The 16861-nt window shown below is 41.4% G+C and overlaps 1 protein-coding gene across 2 annotated transcripts in view; it reads right to left on the bottom strand.

The window, feature by feature from the left end:
- Positions 1 to 814: 814 nt before the first annotated feature.
- Positions 815 to 16861, bottom strand: part of rheb (Ras homolog, mTORC1 binding) — a 112681-nt gene continuing 96634 nt past the window's right edge. For both annotated transcript variants that reach the window (XM_069914808.1, XM_069914807.1), the window contains 3 exons: positions 16786 to 16833; positions 14265 to 14346; positions 815 to 2187 (listed from right to left, as the gene is read on the bottom strand). In XM_069914808.1, the coding sequence (XP_069770909.1) occupies positions 2095 to 2187; positions 14265 to 14346; positions 16786 to 16833 (223 nt within the window). In that variant the 3' untranslated portion in view covers positions 815 to 2094. The remainder of the gene's footprint in view (positions 2188 to 14264; positions 14347 to 16785; positions 16834 to 16861) is intronic.

Genomic DNA, 16861 nt, shown 5'->3' with positions numbered 1-16861 from the left:
GGACACGTATCCCATGAACTTGAAATCCTCTTCCTTTGGGTAAGGTTTTGGGAGGCTGTGAGAATGTGGAGATAAACGACAAGAGTGCATTTGTCAATGGACAAAGTGTGCCAAGTGCCAGAAGGATTGAATGATTCAGTGGAACCAACACACGGCTTTCATTTTAATACTTGAGGAATGAAATATTGATCAATGGCCGGGGATCAGCTTTACTCAAACCAGTCACAAGACCAAGGAACAGAAGAAGGCCACTAGGCCCATCGAATCTGTTCTGGAAATCTACACTAAGCTACTCTACACTAATTCCAATTTTTGGCCATTTCCCCATATCCCTTGATGCCCTCACTAATGAGATACTTGTCTATTTATTGTTTAAATACTCTCAGTCATGTGAAAATGTTTCAGAAGAGAATATTCTGAATGGAGTGCTTCTGCTTTGAAAGCTCAATTGCTTCGACAGCAGAACGTACCTAACAAAAGTTTGTTGTACCTCCTTGTCGAGGCAAGTATCTGCCAAATTCGTACTCTAAAAGTCTGTCACGAAATTTAGTAGAAATCTTAAGATTTTTCTTTAAATGGTTGTGCTTTTCTCACTGGCTTGGAACACACAGAACTTCAATATACACAGACTGTAACGTACGTATCCCGAGCAACTACATAAACTTGGATGCGGTACAAATAAAGGAAGCAACGATCTTTGAAGTATGCTTTAATAGTACTCCTTTACGGATTTGGAGCTGCTTACTTCCAGTAAGTGCTCTTGATGCCAATCCCAAAGCAAGCCACTCAATGAGCTGTCATCATTCAAATGAGGTGAAATTAAATATTTTTTATTGCATTTCTGACCAATCACAGCAATATTTCCATCGTATTGTAAATTGCATTGCCCAGTGTACAGATCAGTAGGGATTGCAACAGATTTGAGAGAAACTAATCTTTCATCTTACCTGAACATATTTAATTTAAACAAGTGTTTTTGCATTTCTGCAGATGAACAAATCTCATCGATCCATGGAGTAAATCCCACTCTCAATTACCCTGCCTGATGAAACTGCAGTAAATGATTGAAAAGATGTGCAACCCCTCAGTTGAACTTGCACATCTTTTCAACGTGAAACAAACTTGCTTTTGCCGACTAATACTTATAAATGGAAATTAAAGTCAACCCATGCGAAGATTTACGCATTGGTACCTATGCAAGCAAATTATTGAAGGGCGGAAAGCTTAGAATACACATTATAAATCAACAGTATTACTGCAGATTGTCAACGTCAATCAATGTTATGTTTGAAAAAAAAATCACACCCAGCTGAATGGTAATTTCATAGATATGTACAAATTGTTGCATTGCATTCTATATATGTTGCGAATCTCAACTTTTAGTCTTCTAAAATCCCATTTAAATACAGTAGAGATCTGCATGCAGCAAACTACCAACTTTCAATTAAAGCAGGTCATCTTCACTGGTCTGAATGTTTTAAAAAAAAAATGTACTAGTTAGAACAAAAACCAAGCATCAACTTTAGGGTCCCGTGTGCTTTAATGAGCAAGAACAAAATGCAGACTCAAATAAAACCCACCTCGATTGTTTTAAAATACCTTTGTATAATACAGAGAATCTGGTATAAACAAAAGTCTACTATAGTATATTTCTATCAGCAAGTATTAAAAACAAATCAGTTTACCTGCTAACGTTTATTTACACGTGTACACACAACACAGGAAAAAACACCGATATATCTAAGCCAGTGCGTAAGTAGTGATGTATCAATAGGCATGTTCTTTGAGTTTACAATCAACTACTCTCAAATGACATTCATACTACATGGAAAATGAATGTTGGCAAAGGACTACTCATTGCTTGCCGGGAAATACAATATACAATTCGAAAAATATGAATTGCCTTTAAGTATTTTTTTAATGCAGAAGTGAAGCCATTTGCAAGAGGGTCAGAATTCAATGCAAGTGAGGAAAGAAAAGGAAGTCTCTGACCATCTGTGGAACTGGTAAAAAGAGAGGCAGAGTTTTTCATTTGAAGGGAAGGTGGCAGATACACCTCTTCAAGTAAAGCAGTTTCAGGATAGTCTTCCGAGCTCACATTACTGAGCATGAAGATTTTGCTTGCTGACAACCTCCATCTGCCCTCTCAGCCTCCATAATTATTCGCTTAAACACCTCAACCGCAGTCTGAAAGAGAAGAAAAAACATTTGAGGATTTCTAGTAATCATCTGTATTACTGGGCTGAGTATGATTCCTGACTATTGGCAGAAGAATTCAGAACATAGAACAAAAAAATCAACAGCAAGGCCCTTGGAATAAAAGAATAACAGGCCTTCGCTGACGGAATAACCTACCCTAACTAAACTGCCTGGGACTTCCCTACTGCACAACCCTCCATTTTTCTCAGTTCCATGTACCAATCTAATAGTCTCAAAAGATCCCATTGTCAGCAGCCACCACTCTGGGTGGAAAAACATTCTCCTTGGATTCTCCCTGTACTTACTCCCAAGCACTCTAAAACAATGCCCCCCTTGTGTTAGCCATTTCAGGCCTGGGAAAATGCCTCTCGCCCACACGATCAATGCCTCTCATCATCTTGTGCACCTCTATCAGGTAGATCCCCCCCTCCCCCCTTGTCCTGTCGCTCCAAGAAAGACTGAGTTCACTCAACCTATCCTTATAAGGCATGCTCTCCAATCCAGGGAGCATCCTTGTAAATCTCCTCTGCAACCCCTCCATAGCATCTTACCTGTAGTCAGGTGGCCAAAACTGAACAATGTTCCAAGTGGGGTCTAACCAAGGTCTCATATAATTTAGTATTACCTCATGGCTCTTGAACTTGATCCCACGGTTAAACAAAGCCAACACACCATACCCCTTTTTAACAACACTGTCAAACTATGCAGCAACTTTGAATGCCCTGATTCCAAGATCTCTCAGTCCATCCACACTACTTCAGAGCCCTCCCACTGACATTGCATTCTGCCTTCAAATTTGATCGACTTTGCACTTTTCTGGGTTAAACTACACCTGCCATTTCTCAGCCAGGCTCCATATCCTATCCATGTCCCTTTGCAACCTCCGGCAACCCTCCAGAGCAGCCATTCTCAAAGGAGAAAGCTCCCTGGGGCCACAGCACATTCAAGTAAAAACTTTTGTTTTCTTTTCACCTCATGTAACAAGAGAAGTACAGAAGAAACCTAAACTTGACTGCTTCACAGGGAAGGGGGAGGGGCATAAGCTTTGAGCAGAATTCTAGCTGGGCCATAGCTGAGAAGTTATGGAGAATGGCTGATCTGAACTATCCATAACACCTCCCACTTTCGTGTCATCTATAAACTCACATTAGCAGAGGTATTTGAATAAGGTATTTAGATAGACTTTTGGCACATTAACCTTCATAAATCATAGTATTGAGTACAAGAATTAGGATGTTATGGTAAAGTTATAGAAGACATTGGTGAGACCATATTTGGAGTATTGTGTGCAGTTTTGGTCATCTAACTACAGGCAAGGTATCAATAAAATTGAAAAGTGTAAAGATTCACCAGGATGTTGCCAGAACTTGAGGAACTGAGTCAAAACGCAGAAATGCTGGAGGAACTCAGCTGGTCTCGCTGTTTCCACAGGAGGTAGATGTTTATTACCAACGCTTCAGGCCTGAGCCCTTCCTCAAGTATAAGTAAAGAATCACAGCATATGAATTTAAGGCTAGGGAAAGGGGGAAGAGCAGGAGGGGGAGGCGAGCAGACCAACAGTCACAAGGGGTTAACTGAATATAATTGGATGTGATAATTGAACTGAGTCACAGGAAAAAGTTAAACATTTTAGGACTATTCCCTGAAGCAGAGAAGAATGAGGAGAGATTTTGAAAATTATGGGAAAAAAATGACAGCGCTACTCAAAAGGGTTCAACCACCCAGTCCTAATGCTGGCTGATCTGTACAGCTGTTAAATGGCCTCTTAGAAGAGCCATTGGGTATTTTTCAACTAAAATCAACTAGGTAAGAGCCCAACATGACGATGCCTGTGTTCGGCATCGGCCACGTGGGGTTGCAGTTTCCAGGGAGCCACAGACTGGCGCAGAAATGGGGAGGACACCCACCATTGAGAAAGAAAAGCAGAGGATCAATCCTACAGGATGGAGACCAAAGCAGTGGACCAGCAAGAGGCTCGCGGCTGAGGGACTCACGCAGGCTGTGGAAACATTGCGGTCAGGAGACCCGCAGGGGCTGCGGGAGACTGGTTCATGGGAATCTGGTATCAGAATCAGGATTCCATTGGGAGCTGAGGGCAAGGCTCCTGAAGACTTCCTGAACGTATCGAAGGTTTGAATCTGGAGCTCGAGTTGCCGGTGGATCGAACAAGAGTCTGTGCTCTGCTGCAGAGGCTGCAGGAACTCTGGAGGTGAATCCACGGACACTCGGCGACACTGAAGGGACTTTCTACTGCTTCTGTTTATCTTGTACTAAGGGGCGCCACGCAACACTAATGCAAGCAGATGACAATTTTATGTAATATTACATGACAATAAAAAATCTTGAATCTTGAAACGCAGTAGGCTTTTTCCCCTGAGGATAGGTGAGATACAAACCAGACAACATGGGTCAAGTGTGAAAGGAGGAACTTCTTCACACAGACACTGGTGGAAGTGTGGAACAATCTTCCAGCTGAAGTGGCGAATGCAGGCACAATTTTAATGTTTAAGAAAGATTTGGACTAGTACATGAATGGAATAGGTATTGAGGGATATGGACAGGGAGCAAGACAATGGGGCAAGGAAGAATAATTTGGGGCGACACAGTTAGTGCAGTAGTTAGCTCAATGCTGTTACAGGGCCAGGGTATGAATCTAGTGGTGTCTGTAAGGAGTTTATACGTTCTCCACATGTCTGCGTGGGTTTTCCCTTTCCTTCAAAACGCATGGGGATTGTAGGTTAATTGGGTGTAATTTGGCAGCACAGTCTCATGGACCGGAAGGGCCTGTTATCTGTGCTGTATTGTTCTATGGTTCTAATAAACCTAAACTTGAATTCAGTACCATCAAAACATGGCTTTACAGATCACCCTAGAGCGAATTTGAATTATATTAAATACCACACCCTTTTTGTGACTTTGATAAAATTGAAGCCAGTCAAAGCTTGCCTTTAAACTAGAGGTGGATATTAAACTGCTAAACTGAATTGTTGGCTGTTTAAAATTCATATAGCAACAATGAATTTGCAGACGCACTGATGTGGCACCGGCCCAACAGATTTACTTTGCTTTTCTCAACCCTTGTAGACTAATCCTTCTCTGTAAACTGAAGGGCAGGAGATTTCATTACACGCTTACCATCAAAAAAAATCACGGTTGTGTTGCTTTTCTTTTCTGCAACACCATCCTAACCTCCTCCTCCCTCTGCTCATGTTCTTTCTTTGGCTTGGCTTCGCGGACGAAGATTTATGGAGGGGTAATGTCCATGTCTGCTGCAGGCTCGTTGGTGACTGACAAGTCCAATGTGGGACAGGCAGGCACGGTTGCAAGGGAAAATTGGTGGGTTGGGGTTGGGTGTTGGGTTTTTCCTCCTTTGTCTTTTGTCAGTGAGGTGGGCTCTGCGGTCTTCTTCAAAGGAGGTTGCTGCCCGTCAAACTGTGAGGCGCCAAGATGCACGGTTGGAGGCGAGATCAGCCCACTGGCGGTGGTCAATGTGGCAGGCACCAAGAGACTGCCATCCGTGTGGTACCGGATGTAAACAGCGTCTTCATTGTTGATGGCTCGTTTCAGCATCATGCTGAAGAAGATAGTAGTTTCACATCAAATGACACTTGCCATATTTGATGGCATACAAGACCCCTTTTTTCCCCCAAAAATGGCTCAAAAATATCCTTCAGAACTTGTATGCCAAGTTGAAATTAGGCTAATAATGGTAACACAGACACTGATTATCATCACTGAGTGGCTCACTGGCATCACCACCATCTATCGATGGGGGCTGGTGGCAGGCTGTTGGGAGACTCTCCCAGCGGCCCACTGGCCCGCATCCCCACCCCCTCCCCCCCGGGGAGCTGCCAGGAGAAAGCAGGCAGTGGGACCAGCTTCAGGGACTGACAGTAGGCGACCAGGAGAGAACAGGCAGTGGGACCAGCTCAGGGATTGACAGCGGGCCACCAGGAGAGAGCAGGGCAGTGGGACCAGCGCAAGGACCAACAGTGGGCCGCCAGGAGAGAGCAGGGCAGTGGGACCGGCACAGGGACTGACAGTAAGCTACCAGGAGAGAGCAGGCAGCAGGACCAGCGCAACGACCAAAAGCAGGCCACCGGGAGGGACCAGGCAGCAGGACCAGTGCAGGGACCCACAGCGGGCCTCTGGGAGAGAGCAGGGCAGTGGGACCAGCGCAAGGACCAAAAGCAGCAGTTTGTTTTTAAAATGTTTTCGGCTTGAGGTAAATTGCTTTTGTTTTCTCTTGTAAATTACAGCAGGATTTTTATTAAAAAGATTTTTCTTGTTGTCCGAGTTGCATGTTTTTCCAAGATTTTTTTTGGCATAATGTAGCTATGCATTTCAATTTTCATCAAATGCTTACCTGTAAATACATTTCCTGCTGAAATGGGGGAAGGGTCTTATTTGCCCACAGGTCCTGTATGCCATCAAGTACGGTACTTCAACTAAATTTCAGAGCAAGTTACACACTCCAAACACGGGGTAAAGCAGTTTCCCCCCAATTGAGGAGAGGGTATCAAACTGTGCTCCAGACATTTCTGCCTCATATTTGAATCTCTAGAACCATAGAACACCGCAGGATGGAAACAGGTCCTTCAGCCCATCTAGCCCCTGCTGAACTATTATTCAACCTAGTCCCTGCACCAGGGCCAAATCAATGATGTTGACGATAAGTAACAATGGAGCCACCATTGATCTCCGATGCACACTACTTCTCAGATGCCTCCAATCAGAGACAACCTCTACCAAAAAGTCAAATTAGACAACATCCAGTCTTTCCTTCATCAACTTTCCTGGTAACTTCTTCAAAAATCTCTACAAGATTGGTTAACGTGATCTACCACGACTATCCAGTAATTTACCTACTCAAATTTAATGGCCTATAATTTCCCAGATTATTCTTAGAGCTTTTCTTAAACAACAGAACAACACTTGCTAACTTCCAACACCTCACACATGGCCAAGGACATTTTAAAGTCCTCTGCGAGGGTCCCAACAATTCCTGCACTAGTCTTCCTCAAGGACTGCGGGAATATCTTGTCAGGCCCTTTTATCCACCCTTATTTGCCTCAAGACAACAAGTACCTCCTCCTCTAATCCATATAGAGTCGAAGACCTCACTGCTGTTATGCATCACGTCCCCTTTTCTAGAATGATCCCGTTTTGGGTCTCTTTTGGTTCCAGACACAGATGACCACTCTGATCTCCAAGAAGAACAATTTTGTTCTTAATACATCTGAGAAGACGTGAGATTTTTTTTCACCTTGCCTGCCAGAGCCACCTCTTTTAGCTTCCCTGATTTCCTTGAGTGTTTACCTGCATTTCTGACACCAAGTACCTAATTTGTTCATTGCTATCGAGACTTGCTATGCACCTCCTCCTTCACCAGGGCCTCAGTATCTCCATGGAAACTAAGATTCCCTACATCTGTTAGATTTGCCTCCATTTCTGACAGGAAGAGATGTCTCAATTCTGTTTGAGGAAAGCAATTAACAATGAACATTTAAAAAAGAGGCTCAAGGCAGGGTTCAATGAGGCTTATGAGGGGAGAGGGGGCAAAGAAGGTTTCAAGAGCAGGTGGGAGTGGGTAAGAGGTTTAGGAACACAAAACTAGAACTGAGTTGAGTTCCCACCTCCAGGAACATGGCATCAATGCTGATCTCAGGTTCTGCCTGCGTCAAGTGCATAAGCTCCCCCTGTGGTAGCATGGATTTCATCTAAGGGCTCTGGTTTCCCATCTGATGTTAGAGATGTGCAGTCGGTTGGAAGGCATACTGGTCACTGGTCATTGCACCTTGTAGGAAATTCAATTGGAAAGATGGAGGAAAATGCTGAGGCAGCTGAAGGAGATTCCAAAGCTTAGGATACGCCCAATAGATTTGAAAGCAAGGATAAGAAACTTGTGGTTATTTCCAGTTACCAATTTGGGCAAGAGTGCAGCAAGATTGTTTTCTCCCTACACAATGTCGGCATCTTTGGGGAGAGAACTAGTTTGCGATCAGGTCATGACCTTTTAGCAGTTCTGACCTCCCATATACAGTGCCTTCCATAATGTTGAGACAAAGACCATTTTTTTTCCTTTATTTGTCCCTGTGCTCTACAATTTTAAATTTGTAATTAAACAATTCACATGTGAAAAAAGTGCACATTCCAAATTTTATTCAAGGTTATTTGTACAGTCATGTGCTGCATATACATCCATGGTCCCCTAAGGTTATAATAGAATTCAGAAATCCCGATCGGAGAACCGGACGCAGCGACTTCCCGCATGCAACACGTGCATCTCATGTCTCTTGTATACAAAGTGATTGCGCTGCCAGGCACATAATGATTCAGTACATCTATAACCTATAATACATGTCTTGATAATGATAATAAACGCCTACGTTACTATAATATGGTGTTCGCACAACGTTCAATTTCACAGAACGCATCAGAGATGTAAAACGACGCATGACTGCAAACATTTTGGTTTGACCATATAGAAATTACAGCACGTTTTATATATAGTCCGGTCATTTTAGGACAGCATAATATTTAGGAGATAGCAATGGTATGCATATTAGTCATATTTACTACTTTGCTTGAAGTCTGTGATTCAGAGATATCACTAAGTGCTGAGTATCTTCTCAGGAGATGCTCTGCCAGGCCTCCACTGCAGCCATCTTCAGCTCCTTGTTTCGGGGACTTGTCCCCTTAAGTTTTCTCTTCAGAATATGGAAGGCACGCCCAATTGGATTTAGATTGGGTAAGCGACTTGCTCATTCAAGAATTTTCCAGTTTTTAGCCTTGAAAAACTCATTTATTGCTTCAGCAGGACGTTTGGGATCATTGTCTTACTGCAGGATGAGTTTGGAGGGATTTGCATGAACTTGAGCAGATGTTTCAGAATTCATTTTGCTACTGCCATCAGCAGTTATATCATCAATGACGGTAAGTATGCCGATGCCTGTGGCAGCCATACATGCCCAGGACGTCATACCCACACCATGTCTCACAGATAAGGTGGTACACTTTGTATGCTGGGCAGTTCCTTTATGCCTCCACACTTTGCTCTTACCAATAATCTAAAACAGGTTAATCTTGCTCTCAACTAGCCATCAGGCTAAGCTCTTAAGTCTCCTCATACTTCTCTGACCATAAACTATTCTGGAACCACCAAAAGATCAGACTGCACTATTGAAACAATTTTTTTCCTTTGAATATTTATATATTTATAGTGTTCTTTTTTTGTCTGGTTATGGTAATTTAATTTTCATTGCAGCTTGTGTATCCAGCATACCTGTGAGGTTGTAGCAGTAAGAATTCTGGTGCATATGTACATGACAATAAACTCTCAATATCTCATCTAATGTATGTAATGGTGTGGAGGTGGTTGAGGCAAGAGTGGTGAGGAGGAAAATGGCAATTTAGGCATTGGAACAAAGCTCAAGTCATGGCTTGCCTCCAGTTTAGCGGTTACTTGTGAAAAAAAAAGCAATGAATCAGCTGTGAAGTGTGTTGGGACATCCAGGGGACATAAATCTTCAAAAATTTTATTTAAGAAACCAATACCAGGTGTTGACAAGCACAAAGCTGTCTTGTTAAGGTGACCTTGGAGATTGCTGAGAGTACAGTGATCTGATAATTTTAGGTTACCTTTCAGTTAATTTATAGCTGTGCTGCCAAGAAGTTAGGTATGGAGATCTGTGCCCATCCATTCCTACTTGGGGCTCAAGGATGAATTGGATCTCCCCAGTTCAGTGGGTTCTGTGATTGCTGATCTCAGACTTTGCCAAAGCTGAGGCATGTGCCACTTTACATGGAGAACAAATGGATCACTTGCCCATTACACCTGTTCTCTTGCTGCTCAGTAACCCTTTATTAGAATTAACTGTTCAATAAAGCATATAACACTACAACACAGTACAGACCCTTTGGCCCTTGATGTTGTGCTGACCCATTCCTTAAAAAAAAGTACTAACTCTCCCTACCTTGTAACCCTCTATTTTTTTTCCATCCATGTGCCTGTCTAAGAGTTAAATGCCCCTAATGCTTCAGCCTCCACCATCATCCCTGGCAAGGCATTCCAGGCACCCACAACTCTGCTTTTTACCCACAAGCCAATTTTTTATCCACAAAACCAAGGTTCCATGGATCCCATGCCTCTCTCTTTCTGAACAAGCCTCTCATGGGGGACCTTTTCAAATGCCTTGCTAAAATCCATATCAAACACATCTATCGCCTTACTCTCATCAATTTATTTGGTTACCTCTGCAAAAAACTCAATTAGGCTCATGAGGCACGACCTTCCCTTCACAAATCCATGCCGACTATCCATGAGTAGACTGGACTTCTCCAAATGCTCGTGGATCCTATCCTTAAGAACCCTTGCCAATAGTTTGCACATCAGTATCACCGGTCTCTAATTCCCAGGATTCTCCCCATTACTTTTTTAAGCAAGGGGACTGTATTTGGCATTCCCCAATCTTCCTGCACCTCCATTGTGGCCAAAGGGGACTCAAAAATCACAGTGTGGCCCTATTGTAATGCGAACATTGGAGTGCATAAAATCTCATTGCAAAAAAAGCTGGGTCACACTAAATCGGGGTTTCAATAAATGATTGTTGTTACAGAGGAGATCAAACCTCACTGAGTTGAGAAAACTTCTGTGTCGTAGTGTTTCGAATCTCCCTGCAATGTGAGGACATACTTACCTGAACCAATGATCCAGTACTTGTGTTTGAAGTATCGGAGTATCTGAGTATAAACATGTGTGAAGGTGCTTGGAACTGCCATGTCTTTCCCTTGTTCATATTCAATGACTCATCGTATTATATCTGAATTCACATTAAATCAGTCTGGATAATAATTGGGGTCTCACTGTAGCTACTGCTCCAGCTATCTCTTCTCTCACGTCCCACAGCAACCTGGGATATATCGCATTCAGCAATATTCATGTTTTTAAGATCCAACACTTCCCCTTCCTTAATCTCCACACAAGCCTGTTCTATTTTGACCTCACCCCGATCAAGGTCCTTTTCTCTTGTGAATACTGAAGTAAGGTATTAATTTAGGACCTGCCCATCCTCCTCTGCTTCCAGATAGTGGCCCCATCTTCATTCTTGTCATCCTTAGGTTCTTCACATAATGCATAGAACACCTTGGAGTTCTCCTTAATCCAACATGTCAAGGACTTCTCATGCCCCCTTCAAGCTCTCCCAAGTCTTTTCTTAAGCTCCTTCCTGGTTGTCATATACTTCTCATGACCCCTTCCTGTTTCCTGCTTCCTATATCTAATATATGTTTCCATGTTCCTCTTGACCAGTTGCCTCACCTGCTTTTTCAACCGGCTCCCTTTTCCTACCATCTTTTTCCTGCCCCAGTGGAACAAACCTATCCTGAACCAAACACAAGTGGTCTCTAAATTTACTCCACGTTAGTTCTGTGCTTTCACCCTTGAACATCCGTTTCCAATGTACTTTCCTGCCTCATCCCATCATAATTAGCCCTTTCCCAATTAAACATTTTCCCATTTTGTCTGCTTTTATCCTTTTCCACAGCTATGCTAAAGCTCCGGGAGTTGTGGTCAGTCTACCAAACCACTAGCCCACCGAGAGATCCGCCACCTGACTAGGTTCATTACCCAGAATTAGATCCAGTACGGTCTCTCCTCTCATCGCTGGTCCACATGCCGTGTCAGAATTCCTTCTCGTCCACACCTGACAAATTCAGTTCCATCTATCCCTCTTGCAGTCAGGAAGTTCCAGTCAACATTAGGGAAGTTGAAGTCACCCATAACTACAACCCTGTATTTCCTGCACCATTCCAAAATCTGTCCGCACATCTGCTCTTCAGTGTCCCAAGGACTATTTGGGGGCCTATAGACTACTCCTAGTAGTGATTGCTCCCTTCCTTTTTAGGATTTCCACCCACACTGTTTCAGTAGACTCCCTTTGCAGTGTCCTCCCTTTCTATAGCCGTGATACTATCCCTGCCGATGCTGCCTCATTAAAGAACACAGATAGTTTTAATAGAGGCGCTGAGGATTATGGGGAATATCGATTATCTGAAACGGTTGGGATATTTCAGATAAATATTTTTTTTTAAAATCCATAGCAACAGCAAATCCCTGATAACAATGTTTAAACAACAACAAGGAAATGCTTTTTAAGCATTAATATTTAATTCTCACTGACACCACCCCCCTCACTGCTGCCGGCAGCCCAGCTTCCCCACTCCGGCTACTGACAGCCTGACGTCCCCAATCAGTTCAGCTCTGAAAAAAATTGGATAAATGAAGATTCCTGATTTGTTCCAGATGTCCTCAATTATCCAAATTTTTTAAAATTTCGTATAATCAGAGTTGACTATATTTGTGTGTCACGCTTGCCTGATTATTAGCAGTGTGTTGCACCAAGGACTGGAGAACGCTTTTTCATTGGGTTGTACTTGGGTTGCACCACCTACGGCTCCTAGAACGCTTCCACCAGCGTTGTCTCCGCTCCATCCTCAACATCCATTGGAGCGCTCACACCCCTAACGTCGAGGTACTCGAGATGGCAGAGGTCGACAGCATCGAGTCCACGCTGCTGAAGATCCAGCTGCGCTGGATGGGTCACGTCTCCAGAATGGAGGACCATCGCCTTCCCAAGATCGTATTATATGGCGAGCTCTCCACTGGCCACCGTGACAGAGGTGCACCAAAGAAAAGGTACAAGGACTGCCTAAAGAAATCTCTTGGTGCCTGCCACATTGACCACCGCCAGTGGGCTGATAACGCCTCAAACCGTGCATCTTGGCGCCTCACAGTTTGGCGGGCAGCAGCCTCCTTTGAAGAAGACCGCAGAGCCCACCTCACTGACAAAAGGCAAAGGAGGAAAAACCCAACACCCAACCCCAACCAACCAATTTTCCCTTGCAACCGCTGCAATCGTGTCTGCCTGTCCCGCATCGGACTGGTCAGCCACAAACGAGCCTGCAGCTGACGTGGACTTTTTACCCCCTCCATAAATCTTCGTCCGCGAAGCCAAGCCAAAGAAAAGACTTGTGCAATTGGACGATAATAACATTGAACTTCTGGATCTGGGAAGCTGCAGCAAGGAAGACGTCCATTGCATCTGTATTTTGTACTCATGAATATGACAACATATAGATAATTTAGAGATACAGCATCCCCACATGCCCGGCCAATTGCACAGACGCGACTTAATAACCTACTAAGCTCGTACATCTTTGTAATGTGCAGTCACAGGGAGAACATACAAATTCTTCACAGACAGTAGATTTGTACCTGGATCACTGGCTCTGTAACAGTATTCTGCCAACTGCCTCGCTACCATGCCACCCCATCTCATCAACTTTTCTTTAAATGAGCCAAGACGATGCAGGCCAATGTACCCAATTACAAAGTCCGAAGCAGACTTTCCAATCAACATATCATATAGTCCCAAAGTGGCATGAAATTCTGTATATACATACATAAAGGTATTGAGGATGCAGAAGTGAATAGTTCCAACTTCAAGCTCCAGTTGTTTTTGGTCTGACAATCAAGTGCAAGATTTCAGTATGTTACATCATTAGGGGTGCAATGTGTTAAAACAACATTTACTCACCTATTCTAAGAAAGATCCAGAAATACTTGTCGTTCAATAAGGAAGCTCCATGTTGGTGCAGTGGGCATTTTTAATCAATGAAAGGCCAAAGAAAATCAGACTCTCCAACTTTCCGTTTTGTGCAAGAATCTGGAGATGCTACGTTCCAGTGCAGTACAATGTGCTGCAAAAACTGAAAGCAACTCAGCATTCATATGAAGTGAATGATAACCAATATTTTGGGCCTGAGCCCTTTGTCAGATATGACATTTGACAACGGGTGCTGGGCCAAAACATTGGTTACCCTTTACTTCCGACAGATGCTGCTAAGTTCCGTGGAAGAATGGTGCATTTTAAAAGTATGACACTGAAGAAGCATTTTTGAAGGGCCCAACTGTCACCTTTTATTAATGGAGCCAAGACACTATGCAATTGACATGTATCTTTGCCTTACATCCCTCCGTTACTTCACAACTTTGTGGCCCTTACCTGATTCTCTTTAGCAGAAGATTCCATGAAGGCAGCACTCCAGGAATCTGCTAAGCTCTTCCCTTCTTCATAACTGATTACTCTAAATGTAAAAATAAATATGCAAAAATCAATTATTTGTAATTATTACATGGATTAGAATGAACACAAACATCAAAATTCTAAAACACTTATAAACCATCTGGACGAATCAAAGGAAATTGAAACCAATTCGTTGCCATTAAAAATCATCCATATTTAAATTCTTGCTGCAGACTACAAAAAAGGGACTTGTCCTGAAAAATATCATTTGTGTATACATTTTACAATTTCCTTTTAGCAAACCGACTATTGATCTGAGGGTAAAGCAAGCTCCTGTCCACATAATCCAGAAAGGTTACATTCTGAATAGCATCAAATAAATCAAATTGTCATTTTTGGGAATGCCATCCCATCATTCTAACAGCGCACATTATGATGATAAATTGAAACAAGAGAAAAAAGTTGAAATTTATAGCATTCAAGGACAAATCTGGGCCAAATTAATGTCTACTACAAGTGATATTTAGCAATAATATGGATACAAAAGCTTTTTCTGCCGTGCGTTTTCAACATCTGAGCAGCGGAAAATTAAGATTAAAATATTGAATTTAGATTTCCCAGTAACCTCAGAGCTGTCATTATACAAAAGTGCTAATAATTGCAAATTTAATTTCTGCAATACAGTTGCAATGGTATCATTACTCAGTATAAAAACCTATACACCCTCTGCCAACAGCTTTCACAGTGCAAGAGATAATTTCACTAAGATTTGCTGGCAGCGGCATTTCTTGGCAAGCAGGTTCAGCGACAAAAGTGGAAACATCAGCTCACAAAGCCTGTTGCTAATACCTTCAGATTTAAATAATTAATTTATTTAGGATGACACTACAGATATTAATGGCCAGTCAAATCTACATTCAACCTGGCTTCATCACTGTAGGACAAGAGCTGGCTAGTAGAGTTCAAATTGAGAAAACTGGAAATATCTACACAGGATGGCAGCCTTGTGGTCCTCAAACTTTCGTGGCAGCTTAATTCTTAGATATCAAGTATAAATTAACTACTATAATCCTTTCAATGTGCGTTTTCTGGATATACGTGAAAATCATCAAATGAAGTTGTTGGAACTAGCTCTTCACTCTAGTATCAAAATGAATATGTAATATTAGTATCGGGTTATAAAGTTAATGTTGATAGAAGTGAGGTGATGGCTATGGTAGATATGGATTATTCTCAGTGTAAAAGATGGTAAAAATTTAAGTGGCAAAATGATGCAATTAAATATTTAGGAATAAAAATTAATAGAAATAGAAATAATTTAAGTTAAATTTATTTTCGATTATTAAAAAAGATGGAAGAAGACTTGAGAAGATGGAAAGATTTACCAATAACATTAATAGGATGGGTAAATTGTATTAAAATGAATATCTTTCTGAGAATACACTATTTATTTCAATCATTACCCGTTCATGTACCTGAATCATTTTTTCGAAGTTTGAATAAAATGATACGAGATTTTATTTGGAAAGGTAAGATGTCAAGAGTTGGTCTAAAAAAAATAATGTGGAAATTTGATCAGGGTGGACTAAGATTACTAAATTTTAAGAATTATTTTAAAGCTTCTCTATTGAGATTTTTGTCCTCCTGTTATCAAAGGGGTGAAAAAGCAGTTTGGGTTCAGATTGAAATGAATAACATTGGAGAATCTATCCCAGAACAAATTTTATATGAATGGATTAGTGAGTTGTTTAAAGGGATAAAGGAACCATTAGTTTTAAAACATATTTTTAAAATATGGAATGGAATTCATATGGAGAGAGGACATAGAAATTATCAACGACCAAAAATGTTGTTAAAACAAAATCTACTTTTTCCTTCTACTTAGAATAATTCTTTATTTAATAATTGATACAGAGGATAAAAGATTGTTTCTTAGGATCATTCTTTTTAACTTTTGAACAATTAAAAGATAAATATGATATGCAAAATAATTTTGCATACTATCAGTTAAATTTGTATTTAAAAAAGAAATTGAGAACAGATTTGAGGCTTCCAAAACAAATCCGGAAAAATCCGAAATTCGGAACTCCCAAGGGTTCCAGATAAAGGATCATGTACCTGTATTATTAAATAGATGGCATAGTGACATGCAAAATTGTATACCTTTAGAAAAAAATAACAGTTTAAAGAATCGAGTTGAACATTTTTATAATATTTGGAAATCATATGTGGATTTTATGAATAAATTTCCATCTACCTCTTCTACTTTACCACTCCTCTCAATTAGAGATTATAATAATAATTAATGAATACACTAACAATATTATATTTGTAGCAATAGGCATTCTTTCTTTTCTTTCCTTTCTCTCTTTTGGGAGGAAGGGGATTTTGGGGGAAAAAATTAAAAGTCCTTTTTATTGTATCACTATGTATATTATTGAATTTTATTTCTGTATTGACACAAAGATAAATAAAAAATGAACACAAAATAACCACCCACCTTTCCATATGAAGGTCCTTCTTATTCCCAACCAACATAATGGGCACTCTGCAATACAAAAACAAACTCAGACTGA

Source organism: Narcine bancroftii, chromosome 1 (genome assembly GCF_036971445.1).
Source record: "Narcine bancroftii isolate sNarBan1 chromosome 1, sNarBan1.hap1, whole genome shotgun sequence".
In the NCBI taxonomy this organism is placed as follows: Eukaryota; Metazoa; Chordata; class Chondrichthyes; order Torpediniformes; family Narcinidae; genus Narcine; species Narcine bancroftii.
The sequence above is the reverse complement of the archived record's forward strand: the minus strand, read 5'-3'. Positions and strand labels throughout refer to the sequence as shown.